This window comes from Styela clava, chromosome 11 (genome assembly GCF_964204865.1).
Source record: "Styela clava chromosome 11, kaStyClav1.hap1.2, whole genome shotgun sequence".
In the NCBI taxonomy this organism is placed as follows: domain Eukaryota; kingdom Metazoa; phylum Chordata; class Ascidiacea; order Stolidobranchia; family Styelidae; genus Styela; species Styela clava.
The window spans coordinates 14,913,025-14,928,713 of record NC_135260.1 but is presented as its reverse complement, the minus strand read 5'-3'; the positions used below and the strand labels follow the sequence as shown (position 1 = coordinate 14,928,713).

At 33.3% G+C, this 15,689-nt stretch overlaps 3 protein-coding genes across 3 annotated transcripts; 2 read left to right on the top strand and 1 right to left on the bottom strand.

The window, feature by feature from the left end:
- Positions 1-4,800: 4,800 nt before the first annotated feature.
- On the bottom strand, positions 4,801-7,669 carry LOC120347649 (transmembrane protein 106B-like). The gene has a single exon (XM_039417696.2). It carries the CDS (start codon positions 7,384-7,386, stop codon positions 6,625-6,627), a length of 762 nt encoding a protein of 253 aa, XP_039273630.2. The 5' UTR covers positions 7,387-7,669; the 3' UTR covers positions 4,801-6,624.
- A 2,467-nt stretch (positions 7,670-10,136) lies between these two features.
- On the top strand, positions 10,137-11,386 carry LOC120347608 (26S proteasome complex subunit SEM1-like). Its single transcript, XM_039417652.2, has one exon. It carries the CDS (start codon positions 10,261-10,263, stop codon positions 10,483-10,485), a length of 225 nt encoding a protein of 74 aa, XP_039273586.2. The 5' UTR covers positions 10,137-10,260; the 3' UTR covers positions 10,486-11,386.
- LOC120347607 (thioredoxin-like protein 1) lies at positions 11,385-15,355 on the top strand. Its single transcript, XM_039417651.2, has 8 exons — positions 11,385-11,520; positions 11,768-11,864; positions 12,249-12,431; positions 12,682-12,807; positions 13,324-13,484; positions 13,873-13,951; positions 14,314-14,418; positions 14,671-15,355. The coding sequence occupies exons 1-8, from the start codon at positions 11,426-11,428 to the stop codon at positions 14,698-14,700; spliced, it is 876 nt and encodes a 291-aa protein (XP_039273585.2). The 5' UTR covers positions 11,385-11,425; the 3' UTR covers positions 14,701-15,355.
- Positions 15,356-15,689: the final 334 nt, after the last annotated feature.

Sequence of the window (15,689 nt, the reverse complement as noted above, 5' to 3'; positions counted from 1 at the left end):
ACTTAGAGCGGATTGTTTGTTACAGAGTAATGATGGTTTATTTCAGAATATGCATGAAAGCGAAAAATACAATCTTCAATCACTGATAATTTCAAAGAAATTGGTCCTGTAGTTGATGAGAAAAGCGATTTTTTTCATAGCAACTAGAAGATTTTTTTTAACAAATACTCTGGGGATTGATGCAGTTGAGGCGCTACCGTTGTATTCGTCGTGTTACGACAGAATAAATCTTTTCCTCCTCAACTACCAACAACAAGCTGAAATATATATTATTACCTGAAATAGAATGCCCGGACTAATAGGTCTCCGAATTTATCACTGTTTTATTTGTATTTTCACACCCCTTTTTGGCTACTTTCTCTGAATTTCTATCTTGTATGTTTCTTTTCGGTATTGTTATCATTTTATACTATGGGAGAGTTTAAAATAACCTTTCATTGGACAGGAAGTGGATATGGATCGCTTTGTTATTATGTTGTTGTTCGCTTCTTCTCGTTGTTATGAAAACATCGCCTTTCTGTTCAGTTATTGCAACGACGGTTATTGGATAAATTGCTTTGAAATTGAAGACTATTACTTTTATTCATTTCTAGGCTTTCCATACGTCCCGCTATAGGCGGGACAGTCCCGATTTTTAGCGTCTTGTCCCGCCGTCCCGATAAGTCAGCCAAAAGTCCCGCTTTGGCGTTCAGCCATCCAGCATAATAAACGGACATATTATTCTCGTTATTGTTTTTGCTGTGTAGCGCAACGCTAGCTTACTTACTGACTGTGAATGCGTTATTTTGTTTGTTTCGTTGTTTCCCACTAACAGTGTTAGCGAACGTATCACATGTAAAATCAATTCTAATTGGTTCCGTTCGGACGTTCACGTTCTTTTTGAAGGCGTTATCTACAGAAAAGCATGCTTGAGCAATAAGCAAATCTCAATGCTTGAAAACGGCAGACTATTTCATTATTCTTTATTCCTTTTGCTGTACATAAAAAATGTAAATTCGGATCATTTGTATCGTTAGCGTCTATTCCTTTCTATTTTTCGAACTGAACCCAACTCGATATTTAGACAGAGAATATAATATGCGCATTAAATGTCGATGACAATATGATCAATGAAGACAGCCGGGATGGCTTTAAATGTAGGCCTATGTTGTAAAATCGGAAACTGTAAAGTTTCAGAATCACAGCTAAGGGCTCGTGTTATTGGAGGCGTCCCGCTTTGAAGTCAAAAAAATATGGTAACCCTATTTATTTCTAAAGTCTTGACATTTGAAATGAGAGTTCCTCTATCGAATACAAAATTGAAGAAAAATACGTTATGTTTCACATTTGCATCTCATGTAAAAGCGTGCAATTGAACACGTCTAGGGTTGACCGTATCTCTCATATTCATAAACTTGACAACTGTTGGGTTGAATATTTATCAGCTCATCACAACAATCGTGATTAAAAATCTGTGACGCAAACCGCCCACACAACTGAGCTATCGTAACGAGGAATGTGGACGGGGTTGCAAAGTCAAGAACGTGAACAACGCATGATTCTCATCGTGGCACATTCAATACATATAGTTCTAACATAGAAAATACAGGAATTTATTTCTGAATACCGTTAAATTGTAGTACAGAAATAATGATCATAAAACAAAAATATAATCGGAAGGTGCGGACGAGACTGCAAGGCCGGACTGCTCACAAAGAAAATTATGATTGTTTTCTGTTTAGGTTACAAGTCAATGTGAAGTCCAGTAAATGATAAAGAACAAGTGAAACAAGGAAACACGGCCTATGTTCATCGACTGTTTAGAAATGTTCATGCGTGTGGGTTCTGACTTGAATAACTTAATTTTCAGAATATATAGAGGCTGAACGCAATAAATAAAACCTAATTTTTAATTATTGTTAATAAAAAGCCCTAAAATAATGACTTACGGCCAGCTGGGGTTAACTTTCTCCTTCCGACATTCGAACGGATTAGTAGGGGCTTAGTAAAAAAATATGATTGCGTGAGGGGGAGAAATCCAAATGAAAGCCATTGATCGTCGGATGGCGAGGAGTTCGAGATTGCCGGATGAGCGGGAAATGGGAGAAAGGTTGCGCCAGAAGCGCTAGCTAAATTCAACAACGATAGAAGAGTGTTAGAAACGTAAACCATTGAAATGTCAGCATTCCACACGCGCTCGATTGACCTTCACTCAAACCTTTGGTATTTCGTTTGAAAATTAGTGCAATCGAATTTATGTGTAAATGGCCGTCTGGGGGATAACAACAATGAAGGTACCCAAAAGATGAAAAATGTTCGAAACGGCGAGCCATTGCTGGCGATTTTGTAAATGATTTACCGCTATTACAAATGTTACAGGTCTCGTGATTGTCACTTGGTCACGCGAAAACAAGCACGGGATGACGCATTATTCCTACGAACATGTTGTATACGAAGAATGTGTTCGGGTCACCAACGCTCTTATTTCAACAACAGATATTTTGTTAACATGGCTAAGCAAACAATATTCACGTGCTAGCATATCCGCACTTGATTTTTGTGACTATGCGAATCTGATTGATCTCTTTCCACTAGATTCTTTAATATTATCTCAATGTTCTTTACACTGATCAAATTTTTGTGCATACCATACGAGTATTGGGTAATATGTACCTCAATTTTGTTACATTATATTATAATATTCTAGAATCAGGGGTTCTCAAACTTTTGGCGTTGCGGAGCCCTTGAAAAGGTTGACTATTATTCACGGAGCCCCAAAATAAATGTTAAAATTGTTACTTTCTGATTAATATTCCTGAGTAAGTTAAACGTACTTTACCCAATTTAAATACTAAACACTTTTAATAGGGTTAATACAAGTCATAAATAAATCTAAATTTCAAAGATAAATTGTATAATATACTAAAGCTATAAATTTGACACATGACAAACATATTAATAAATTAGGGGTCGAATCTTTTCCCCTCTTGACATTTTTGGAAGACTTAAAAGGCTGCTAATAACGTGCGCGATTGCATTTTGTTACAATCGCCGATTGTTTTCGTCAGCATGGCGTGTTTTTGAACCTCAAACATCTTTACGCCGGTGTTTATTCTCCCTAAATAAAAAATTTCCTTCGGCATATGCATGTTTGTTCCACAATGACGACGATAATTGCTTTTTCTTTCTCGTGGGGAATTATGAGTTCAATGTGAAAAACATGTTACCATATTATAATCATCGGCGACGAAATGCTATAAATAATAGTTAATAAAGAGGTAAATCTGCAATTCAAATTTCTTGATTAAAAAGCGGCCTTCTAAAATATTAGAACTAAAACTTAAAATGGAAGATAACACTATAAGTTTTGTTTCAGCAGACTCACGTCAGAATAAAAACGCTGTTACAGACATCGAAAATCATAAAATTTGGTGTTATGTTAGGTTTTCGGTTATTCATCGTAGTAACTGCGAAATTGAAACACAGTCATTTAATTATGCGTGCGATGTACCATTTTTCCTTTCTGAAACTACCGACAGAGCCGCATGCACTAAAATAAATTTCTATCGTTCGTATTTTGCCAAGACCTTGTGATTTTTCAAACGGCGACATCTTGCTTAAAAATAATCTCGAGTGCGAAAGAACAAATAAAGTTTAACAAATCCCAAGATCGCAAAAATACGACTCCATTTTATTTATAGTTAGCAGTTTATCACGCAGTTTATGTTATTTTAGACTAGTATTTTATCATTTTAGTAATCCTAATAGTAATTTCGAATCGAATGTGAGTAACGATGAGCACAATTAAATCATTACAAGACCCTTTAGATGCTCGCATCGGTCATGAATTGAATATTTTACGCAACAGAGATCTCGTTATCCGTTTTTTTTGAATCGTCAAGAATGTTGCGCGTAAATTTCCGATTTCAATTTTGAACCTCCTCCCTCTTAAGAATCCTGGCTGCACTCCTGCTTATAAATAATGTCATTTTTTAATTCCGCCCCTTTGCCATATTTCGAGGCCATATTTGTCAAATTTCATCAAAGCTAGTATTGCTTCTAGGAACAGTTTTAAATTAGCCAAGTCAGTATTTTGAAAAGTAATCGAATAGCTCGCGGAGCCCCTGGGTTACTCTCGCGGAGCCCTGGGGCTCCGTACGGAGCACTTTGAAAACCTATGTTCTAGATATTTCAAAACACTTTCATAGTGAGAAGATTCGTAACCTCAAATATGAAGTCGCATCTCAGATTAGGGAGATTCCAAAATAGTTATTGAAAAAGATGACGGAAACGGCCCAACTATAATCGTCCAATGCACTTCTTAGTCTTTCGCAGTTTTGATACGTTCATGATATATATTAGATTTTTGAACCTGTTCAACTATTTTTGTACTCGTGTTTTGGTGATAACAGACTCTGAAGATCTTAAGGTCCTATTGTTAAATTTTATTGATACATATTCGCATTGTTTTCTGGTTTGACGAGCGTGTGAACTCTCTCCATCCAAGAAACTACCAAGAAGTGAGGAAAATTAACGTACTGGACGCAATTTTTGACTGCAATTGAAAGACACTTGGAGATGTCTGATATCGAATGTGACTCAATAGAATAAGCGCATTATTGCGTTTATACTTCGTTAGCGTCAGACGAATGCATTCCATCCCATGAATGACAAGAAACGGCCACTAGATAATATGGTAGTGTGGCCATATAGCGAATTGCTTACGTGACAACCCAAGCACCATTCTGGTCCTAAAACTAAAGATGCCAGTCTCGTTTGATGATTTTATACGGTGAGGTTGATAACATACATTCAAGCATCTGATATTTTTCAAAGTATGGTTGTTATTCAACAATGACATTTCCGTAACATAAAAAATAAATAAACTCTCTCATGTACGTTCAAGGCAAGCTAATAAAAATATCCACACGAATGTTTGACAAATTTAGAACTAACAATAATCAAGTTGACGTAAATGTAATGACAATGTGCATAAATCTTTTTCTGGAGATAAGCTGAAGTAGTATATACCTCTCTCTGGACAATGAATAGCTGGACAACTTATTTACAAATCGACTTCCCCCAACATAGTGTATCATTACTTATATCACAGTGTTAACTGATTATCTGTCCTTCACGTCCAAAAAATGCACATCTTATCAAGCAAAAATACAAAAAAAAAGATAATGAGATGGTACATCAGAATGTTACTTATGATCAAATATCACAGCACCGATTATGCAGAAATGCCAATTAGTAGTATTTACCAATCAAGATATTTGAGTACAAATTGATCTTGGAAAATACCAGGTAATCGCAATTAATGTACTAATATTAAGTAATAAGTACTGATTGCTGTAACAAAGATATGGGCCAATCGAGAATAATAAATACAATAAAAATGCTTTTACAATGACTATCAGAATAAAAATGCTTTTACAATGACTATCAGAAGATATTAAAATTCGCTACAGCAAAATGGCATTCAAACTACAGTCATTTATTAAATTGGAATAGTCTGTAAAGTACTATTGGGTGAATTATTTGACACATCCCAAAAATGACTATAAAAATAGATTAAATAGACCTATAAGACCGATGTTCCATGAATTACAATTTATAAAGACACATTCTAAATAAATTATTTCCTGTTATTAATATATAAAATTTGAACCATAGGCCGAATACTGCATAATTTTTTTGACTTGGATATTTGAATTTGATATATTTTACTGCAGTGTTATGATACCACATACCCAGCAGCGATGCATTGATGAGGCAGCTAAATGTAGTATATAATATGTCTAATGTTTTACTACTGACAATTTGATTTGACTACACAAAATTATGCTTCCAAGCAAAGCAGTGATCCCTAACGCCTTGGCAGTAAGAATGAGACATAAATTACACGCTAATGAAAACAAAATGAAAAAATATTAGGCATATCTGGTAACTTTTTGAGGAAAAAAAAAGAGAGATCGATACACCTGTGAATACAGAATTAACCATTGCATGCAGATTTCTACATGATATTCAATACATGTGTAACATATTGTTCATGATATCAGAATAGAGATCCAAACACTTGATCAATATAAAGGCTCCATGAAGTAATGCAGATAACTTCCTGCTTTTGTTTGCCGCCATATTGAACATTGCTTCAAAATTAATATTACATTAACTATTCATACTAATGTTTTATTTTTTACTCTTGTAATAGAAAATACAGGGCCAAGGTTTATCAAATAAATGGCTACTTAAATATCTATTAAAGTTACACTATCAGAAGTGGTTTTGAGCTATTTGGTGAAATTAAGTTGAAATGGTTTGAATCTTGAAAATGATCAATAATATGAAATACTTAACCACCATGCCTACAAATATATTATTGCACCAGTCTTGTCAGATATTCAGAATCCTATTACACCGTTAATAAATCCTAATAATCTAATGTAGGTGTAAATGTTTGAAGCATACAAAGTATATCATTTTACTAACTTCCTATCACAAAATTGATAAAAAAAATAATATAAGAAGAATGACATCAATGCGAGACATCAGAATACATATATCAAGACGAGTTACAATGAAAAGTGAAATTCATGGGAAAATAATGATGTACCAATATTATTATGAATTGGACAATTAAGGTTTCTTATTCTTAGCTTTAGGAGGTGGGGGAGTAGGACTGCAATCTATGTACTTATATGAGGATATTGTATCCTGTTCAGTATGGGAAAGATACTTTGACGTTTGTGTTGCTTGAAATTTAATCACAATATCATGCACTCGTCGCTTATCATTAGTACACAAACTACTCATAAAGTCTAACTGATTAGTTTTATCAAATGTCATTTGAACAGTTATATTGACAGGAAAGTTGTTTGTTAATGGGGGTACAACCACAGGGCCGTGCTTCAACTTCCCAGTGCCAACTTGCACTTGATCAAAAAATGCTTCAACTGAAATTTTTGTAATTTGTACGTGAAAATAGTTGGTGTTTGTAATGTTATACTGGTTGGTAGCTATAATAACCGTGGATGACAAATTGGTGTTTATATTCACCGAGTAGTTCGCAATTTTTCCTTCTGTTATTTTGACAGATCTTGGTAGAATGAAGAACAGTATAAGTCCACATATTATCAAGCACACAATGATGGCCAACATAACATACATTGTTGTTCTGCGAGGTTTTAGTCTTTTGTCATGATATGGAATTAGGGCCACAAGTTCATCTTCTTGACGTCTAGAAATTCGCCCCGTGCCTTGACAAGTGGGGCAAGTTTTGCCATCACTTCCATCGAACTCTATATATCCAAAATCTCTTTCGCCAGGTGTAGCATTTACATTTCCATCTGTAGTATATTCACTATTATTTTTAGTGTTTGAGCTGATGATGCTACCCATATTCACTTTATTTCATCCCATTAGAGTTAGAGACCAATTTATTCGGCTATTACAACATCAATCTTTGAAAAGAAGTATAGAATGGATTTGGATTGAAGGCTTAAAAAATTATTAAACAATACTTCAATTATAAAAGCTGGTCCGTCTTGCATGCTACATTGACAGACTGACAGCAGTCCGACTGCAGTACGAAACAGAACATTCACAAGATGTAAAGACAAAAAAAAATTAACGAAAAAAAGTATTGCAGATAATGGTTTATTGAAAGGATCAACATACAAACATTCATTAAAGGGAGACATGTCTGCATACTCACACACAATTCATTTTTTAAAGATATGCATCCTTTTGTTTATTTTTTTCTTTAGTCTTAATACACAGAGATGCTGAAATTAGAAATGTAGGCTGTAGAGTAATCTGGTGTTGAGGGTTTTATTTTGTAATGATCAACAGATCATATTGTAAAATTATTTCGAGGAATTGGAAAAATGTTAATAGTTGTCAAGATTTACATTTGATCCCGAAGATCTTCGGTTTATCGCAATATCACTGAGGGATGGGGCAAAATAAATATAACTTTTATTTACAACATATATCTGTATATTGCTGTATAAGTGAACATTGTAAGTTTCAAGAAGATTATAAATTGAATATACATTTCCATTCTTCCAAGACATTTAAATTAAGGCACTAAACAAAGTCATCATTACTGAGGGTTTTAAAAGTATAACAGTCCGAAAGTTCAAACATTCGTGTATCTTTTGTTTGTTTATTTCTGTCCCAAGCCTCGTTTAACCAGGTTTGTGTTTTTTGTAATTTTTTTGTGTGTGCCGTGGGCTGGCACATGATATTTCTCATGTTTTAAACTTTTTTAAAGGTTTTGCTCCCTCTCCAGAATTCTTTATTTTTTATTTACGGTAGGTGTATTATGGAGTTTTCAAAATAAGCTATCTACGGCAGTGGTTCCAAAACTTTTTAGAGTTGGGACCCACTATTTTTTACCACAGCTTATGGCGACCCATTTAACTTTAATAAATTAATAAAACATTGATGGAGTAAACAAATTTATTTTCTCAAATTGAATTTTCAGTGAAGCTAGTGAGAAAGATGAGCTTGTTTTTTGCTATTTTCCATAATAGACTTGATATTTATTTCGATTTCAGATAGTTTTAGACGTGAAAATTAAAAAGTTGCAGTTTATTCCAAAATTTGCTTTGTCACCGATCCTAATAACCAATGTTCCCTCTAATTTTTTGTAGTATGTGTGCGCAGAAATTTTGGTGTGTGCGCACTTTTTTGGAAATGAATAATATTTGTGCAAAAACCAATGAAGAAATTTTGGTGTTCTAACCGGGTAATAAGTGGGCCAACAACAAACTTTCTCAACCTGCCAATCGAGAACATTGTTACATTACATCGAAATACGTCTGTGTGCAGTAAATCTATGCGTGTGCGCAGCCTCTGAAAGCTGTCCTGTGTGCACGCGCACACCTTAGAGGGAACACTGCTAATAACCAACCAGTATGATTAATCAAAGCTTTCTACATCTTTTCACTACCCACTGAGATTTTTCTTGCGACCCACCAGTGGGTCCATAGTTTGGGAACCGCTGATCTACGGTATTTGTTATAGTAAATTTTTTCATTTCTGACGAGGCTGTGAGACGAGGCGACAGTTCAAAACAAGATTAAGCTGTTTTATAGACCTTACTTCAATTTCAACCAGTTATTTTATATGCCAAATTTAATAATAGATGCCAACAAACAAAAGCAAAGCACAAATGCATTAGAGTTCAAATATTAAAAAGGGCTAACTTAGTAATGACATGCCTGGCTGCTCGCAATGACACATGTCGCTAATTGCTCAGACACTCTATTAGTATTACTCATGAGTCTGAAGATTGTACACTTTTAAACTTTATGATAGAAAAAAAAAAATCTGAAGATTAAGCCGTGCAACCTCCCAGTACAGAAGAACGGTACCCATACCTGTACCAATACTACGCCTGAACTCGGAGATGAAGAAAGGGATACGGACACGGTACGCACGCAATGCAGAAGGGTTGGCGAAATATCAATCACCTGATTTTCTTTTGTTTCTGTTGATAAATAAATAAAGAAATATTTACGATATTTTATACATTCGCTATATGGCAGCAGAGTTCAGTGAGTGTCGTGTATTATTATGCTTACTCATGCTATGTCATGTTCACAATGTATGTGCGAATGTCCGGGATGAAAGTTGCTCGAAAATCATAAGGCAGAATGGAGATTTGAATAACATGTATAACATATTAATAATATACTGTTGGTAATTCTTTTTGATATTATTTTATTTGTTATTTTTCATTAAAAAAAATAAATGAAAAATAAAAGCCGCACGGCGCGTGAAAACTGTAAGAATATTGTAAGATAAGATTACCTATAATGCCTCGTAATTTAATAATAATAGTGAGAAATACCGATATTCATTTTTTTGTTATTTTTTTCTTGTGTAACTTTTGTAAATTTGTGATTTTAATACTGTAATAACAACTCAAAAATCTTATAATCATACCTGCATACCGGTAACAAACTGGATAATGGATTGGATAATAAGTGTAGTATAAGTATAAAATTATTTCCACTCTTTAATTAGTATTAGAATCAGGTGAGTACCGGTAAACAAACCTTAAGTCTGTAAGTATCGTTCAAAATATACTGAATACCGTATGAGATGAAAGGTTTTACAGGAATATATATTAGTATAAACCTATGCTTAGTGCAGTAGTGTGCCCCTTTTTCATCTTTTTACCTAACCTTTACTATCGATTTATCAAATCCTATTATAGTAATAAAACTTATTCTTTAAAAAGTATTCAATTCTTCGAGATAAATGGCTGACAAAGACAAGAAAGATGAACAAAAGCCAGTCACTGAACTAGGATCATTAGAAGATGATGACGAATTTGAAGAATTTCCTGCGGAAGAATGGACCGGGAAAGACAAAGAACCAAAAGTATTTTGGGATGAAAACTGGGATGATGATAATATAGAAGATGACTTTTCATCACAATTAAAAGCTATTTTAGAAAAATCCGGCCAGAAAGTCAAGTCATAATTTTATCATCAACGGCAAATATTGAACAATACAATGTATATTGCTTAACATTGGTACTTGATGATGAAATGGAATTTTCTTTATTGGTATTGATTTGGACAATTTGTTCGTTTTATAATTCAGTAATTAAACCACCTTCTGAACTTACACATGCAATACAAAGTCCACATGTGTATATTTTTTGTTGAATTTAAGGATTAACTTCTGTTTTCAATTTTTATTTAAGTTAGGCGTAATCGAGTGTTAGGAGTGTTTTGTCTATAAATATTTATAGGTACACCACAAGATTTTTTGCAGTGGATAAGTTTGTTATAATGAAGTTGTGTCTGAATTTTATTTTCATCATGAGTTATTTGTGGTACCCTGCACTGAAACCATGCCTGAAAAGTAAATATGATATGCTATAACATTTGAAAGGTAAATCTACCTACATCACCAATTTTTATATCTAGACTTTCATTTGGCTTGCAATTTACACATTGTATAATATGAAATTTGAGTTATTCTGGTGGGAATTGTAACTCTGAATGATGACTGACATTTATTTACAAATTGGACGTAGATGCTCTTCATAATGTTACTTTTTTCCACTAGTAATGTGTGATGAATGCTGTTAACATTCGATTCAATGTAGATTGTCTCAATGTTCAATGAACAAGTAACTATTATTTAGTCAATTTTCGTCATATGAAATATTGCATTTCATGGTTTTGTTTGATATCAGATTGATCTAAAATATTCTCATTGCCAGAATAATTGTTGGATATAATCAGCTATGAAATTCTGCAGATGTTCTGGTTGGTTAATTTATGTTTAATAAAAAAGAGTGTCCTCTGTTTTGTTATAAAATGTTGACCCTTTGAGAAATGTGTGAAAGCTAATCGTTGTTTGTTTTTCCCAGTCGAATTGTTTAATAATCAAATACCTAAATTGATAGAAAATGCCTGTACAACATATAGATAACGACGCAGCATTTCAACTCAGTTTTAACGATGCTGGTTCATCCCTCGTTGTCATAGATTTTTTTGCTACATGGTAAGTCTTTCAGATATAGATAGTAGATATTACATTTGAATATGTAATCGTTTATTTTTGAATTATCGAATTTGTCTCTGAAGTCTGAGTTACTGGTATATTATCAAATTGATAAAATTTAGTTGTTAGAACATTTATGTATGTAATATATTTTCCGAGTGGCATACAGATAAAGTGATAAGAACCTCATTAGTGTTGTGTGCAGTGTTATGTTGTAGAACGATTATAATCTTTTTTATTTTTAAAGGTGTGGACCCTGTCACGCTATTGCTCCAGTATTTGAAGAATTATCAAATCAATATGAAGGAGTTGTATTTCTTAAAGTTGATGTTGACAAATGTTTTGTAATATTTTTGTTTACTGTATTTATTATTTTCTGATTCATTTAACATTGGGCATGATATTATGATAGTAAGTTTGTTCAAAATTGTGTTTAATGATGTATAATAAGAGTGGGTAGATGAATAGGCTGATTGATGAATACGTTTATTTAATAAACCAGTCAAACACTGGTATAAGTCAAACGACTATTCAATTTGTCTGTATTATTTCTAATATTATGTTTTTATGAGCAAAAAGTCATTTTAAATGGATAGTTATTGTCATTAGTCTTTTATTTATTACTTAGCCATTTTTGGATGTAACAATTTACCATCCAGTTAATTACTAGCTATGAATATTTTTATCATGTATAGATTAATGATTGTATAAAATGTTTTTTTTTGCAGGAAACCAAAACAATCTATGGTGTTAGAGCTATGCCAACATTTCTATTCATTCGTAACGAAACAACACTTCATAAAATACAAGGAGCTAAGGCTGAGGAATTGCGAAACAAGGTTCATGAATTATCACTCGATTCTTCAGCAAATGGATCAAGTTCAGAATCAAGTGTTGGGATTCCTGGCATGGTAAGAAGCACTATCTGTTGCTTTGTTTTTAATTTGAACCAAAGCCTAAAAAACTTATGTTGTAGGCAAAATTAAAAAAAAATAATTATATATCTGACTTGGACTGATAACAGGATGGGGGAGGCTGTGGTTCTGTCAGCTCATCGACTTAAATAATAATACTAATAACAAATTCAAATTTGTTTAAATACTGTGACAACACCAATTAATATCAAATATAGTTATTTGCAAATTAATCTCTTTATTTCAGGTTGATTTGTTATCACAAGTTAATATATCTCAACTAACTTGTCTCAATGAAAGTGATGACCATACTGTCAAGTATATCTTCGAAGAAAACTCAGATTTGTATTTGGAATCAGACTGTGATCCGGAGGTATCAAATGCTCTTGTTCATACTGTGAGACTCCAATTACTCAAAAAATGAGGAATTTTTAAATGAGGCTGTTCTTAATTATGCCTGAACTCATGAATTTAATGCATGTGTGTACAATCTGCGACCCGCGGGCCAAATGCAGCCCTCAAGGAAAAAAGAGTGCCAATTTTGAATGATGTGCGGCCCGTGAAACAAGTTTTAATTTAATTCAATCTGGTATGTGTGAGCATTTCCAATTTCTTTGTGTTGCAAAGCCTATATCTGAGCTTGTGTGAAGCAAACATCACATTTTATAAGATCAATGACAAAAGTTTTTGTGCCTGCAGGCTGCAACTACCAGAAAGCCTATTTTGAATAAAGATGCGGGCCGCGGTTCCACCCAGTTAGTTGTATCTGGCCCTCCTGTATTAAAGTTTTATATAATTAAGTTTGAATCCAATATTCAATGCACTTTATTTGTTTGGTTTAAATTTTTTAAACACAACCTGTTATTTTTCAACTGTCATTCTATTTCAGCTTCTTATATCAGTCGAATTTAATCAGAATATCAAACTGCACTCGTTAAAACTGGTGGCTCCACATGATTTTGGTCCGAAAACATTGAGGTTATTCATAAATCAACCTCATAATATGGATTTTGATTCTGCGCGAGATGGAAAACCTATCCAGGAATTTAGGTTAGTTCAAAGTATGAGTATAGTAAACTTTATCAATGAGTTTTTGACTAATTTGAAGTAAAATTTTTCCAAGTCTCATGTTTTGTTTTTGTTGCATACATTAGCATCTCTGCTGGTGAAGCATTTCCAATAGACATGTTATGTGGATTTACACAAAAAAACTTGACATTTTTCAAAAACTTTCAATATAAATTTGAAATCATATTATGCTTTATTCTTCTCGATCTGAAAATCCAAATTATGCTTCTCTGTGAGGTAATGCTCTATTTGCCAAGCATAGAAAATGTATAAATCTTGACCTCAATTTGGACTTCTTCCATGAAAGATTTGCTGAGGCCTGCAAGAAATTAATATGTAAATCTAACTTCTATTTTAAACTATATTTCAGTCTCACAAAAGATGACATTTCGGAGAATGGTTTAATCAATCTCAGATTTGTCAAGTTTCAGAATGTACACAATTTAACAGTAAGTGCATTTTTTCTATGTATTTTCGCTTTCCAGAGGGAACTTTTTTGAGGGAAATGGTGATTAATGTATTTATTGGGCCTATGTGGCATCTCCGAATGAGATCTTTTTATTAATACTTATGTAAGGCCATATTTGCAGAGTCAAAAATTGGGTAGCCTATGTTAAGGCGAAAAGAGTTCTGAATTTTTGTGCATTGAGGCTGCACTAGGTTGAACTATAGATAGCCCAGTGGTCGTAATGTTGATCCTAACTATTCTGGTTCTATAGGTGAAAAATCTTGGGTCTAAAGCCCCACCCCAGCTCACCCATAGTGTAATGAATTAGGTAGGCCTTCTGTCTTATAAAATAGTTGTTTTTAGATATTTATTCCCGATAATCAAGGAGATGAAGAAACGACTAAAATAGAGAAACTCACTTTGATAGGAAAAACAGTTGCAACAACAAATATGTCTGAATTCAAGAGGGTAAATTTTTTTTGCTTTATCAAATCTGATCAAAATTTATTTCATTGATTTTTACTTAGGATAGGATAAATAGGACTAGGTATTGAATAATCTATGAAAATTTAAAAAAAATTGATATTATAATAAAATCCGACTTCATATTGTAAAGAGTGACCCCAAATATCATATATGTCAGATTATGGGCCATTGGGTCCTTTTTTTCGGAGACCCTAATTGTGGTTTTCTGACCGCTATATCAATGTACTCTTTAAGGTTGCTGGAAAAGAGGGCGAATCTCATTGATTGTCATCATTGGAAAGTTTCAAAAGAAGAATTTTTGTAATACTGAATTTATACTGTAGAAAATACTATTTGATGTTGGAACACTTTAATCAAATATTGAGATGGCAACTCAGGATTAAAATGATTAATTTGTTTGCATTCCATTAGGATTTTATGACTTTTTTCTCGTATTCATATTTTCTGGGTTTGCTGACATTGAAGCCAACTTATCAAATGATGGTGTTCGACAGAGAAGTGAAGCCAAAATTCAATCATTCACTACAACGAAAATATAAGTTTTTGAATATTCATAATTCAGCCTTGTAGAGGAGGATAAATTCTTATATCTCCATGTTAAACAATGTGAATTCCAAAATATCAGGAATGTTGCGTCTGATTTCATAGTATTCTCATTGGAGTAAAACCTACATTTGGTCTGATGCCCATTTATATGTACCAAGTTGCCAAGTTTGTGTTGGTGCACTGGTGGATTAATTGGAACTGATTTATATATATATATTGCTTAAACTGACTCTGATGGAACAAGATTGCTGCTTATTTCATGTTTTTCATCATATTTCCAAGATGAAAATTATCAATTGTGCAAAATTGTATGTAGTTATGTCTCTTGAACACCACAAGCCTAATTTAATAAAATGTAAAATATATAAATACATTCTGTGCAATTCTTTTTTGTCAAAGCCTAATTGTTGAATAGGTTACCTTCACAAGTGCTTCTACAGGATTACAACTTGGATGACTACCACTGTCACACAATTATTGCTTCTGGTTAAAAGAATTTTTATAACCGTCAAGTCATTCCGAAAACTGTTCGAGTTGCCCATATTCTCACTCAATACCTTATTTACTCAATTCTGATGGATTAAGTTTTAATAGGGCATGCAAAGCCTGTAGGTGCTATTTTAACCCTGATATCATTAGTCTTAACTCGCAAGGTTTTTCGTGTAATTTTTGGCAAAATGATAAACAACCATTAATATAAATAAAAC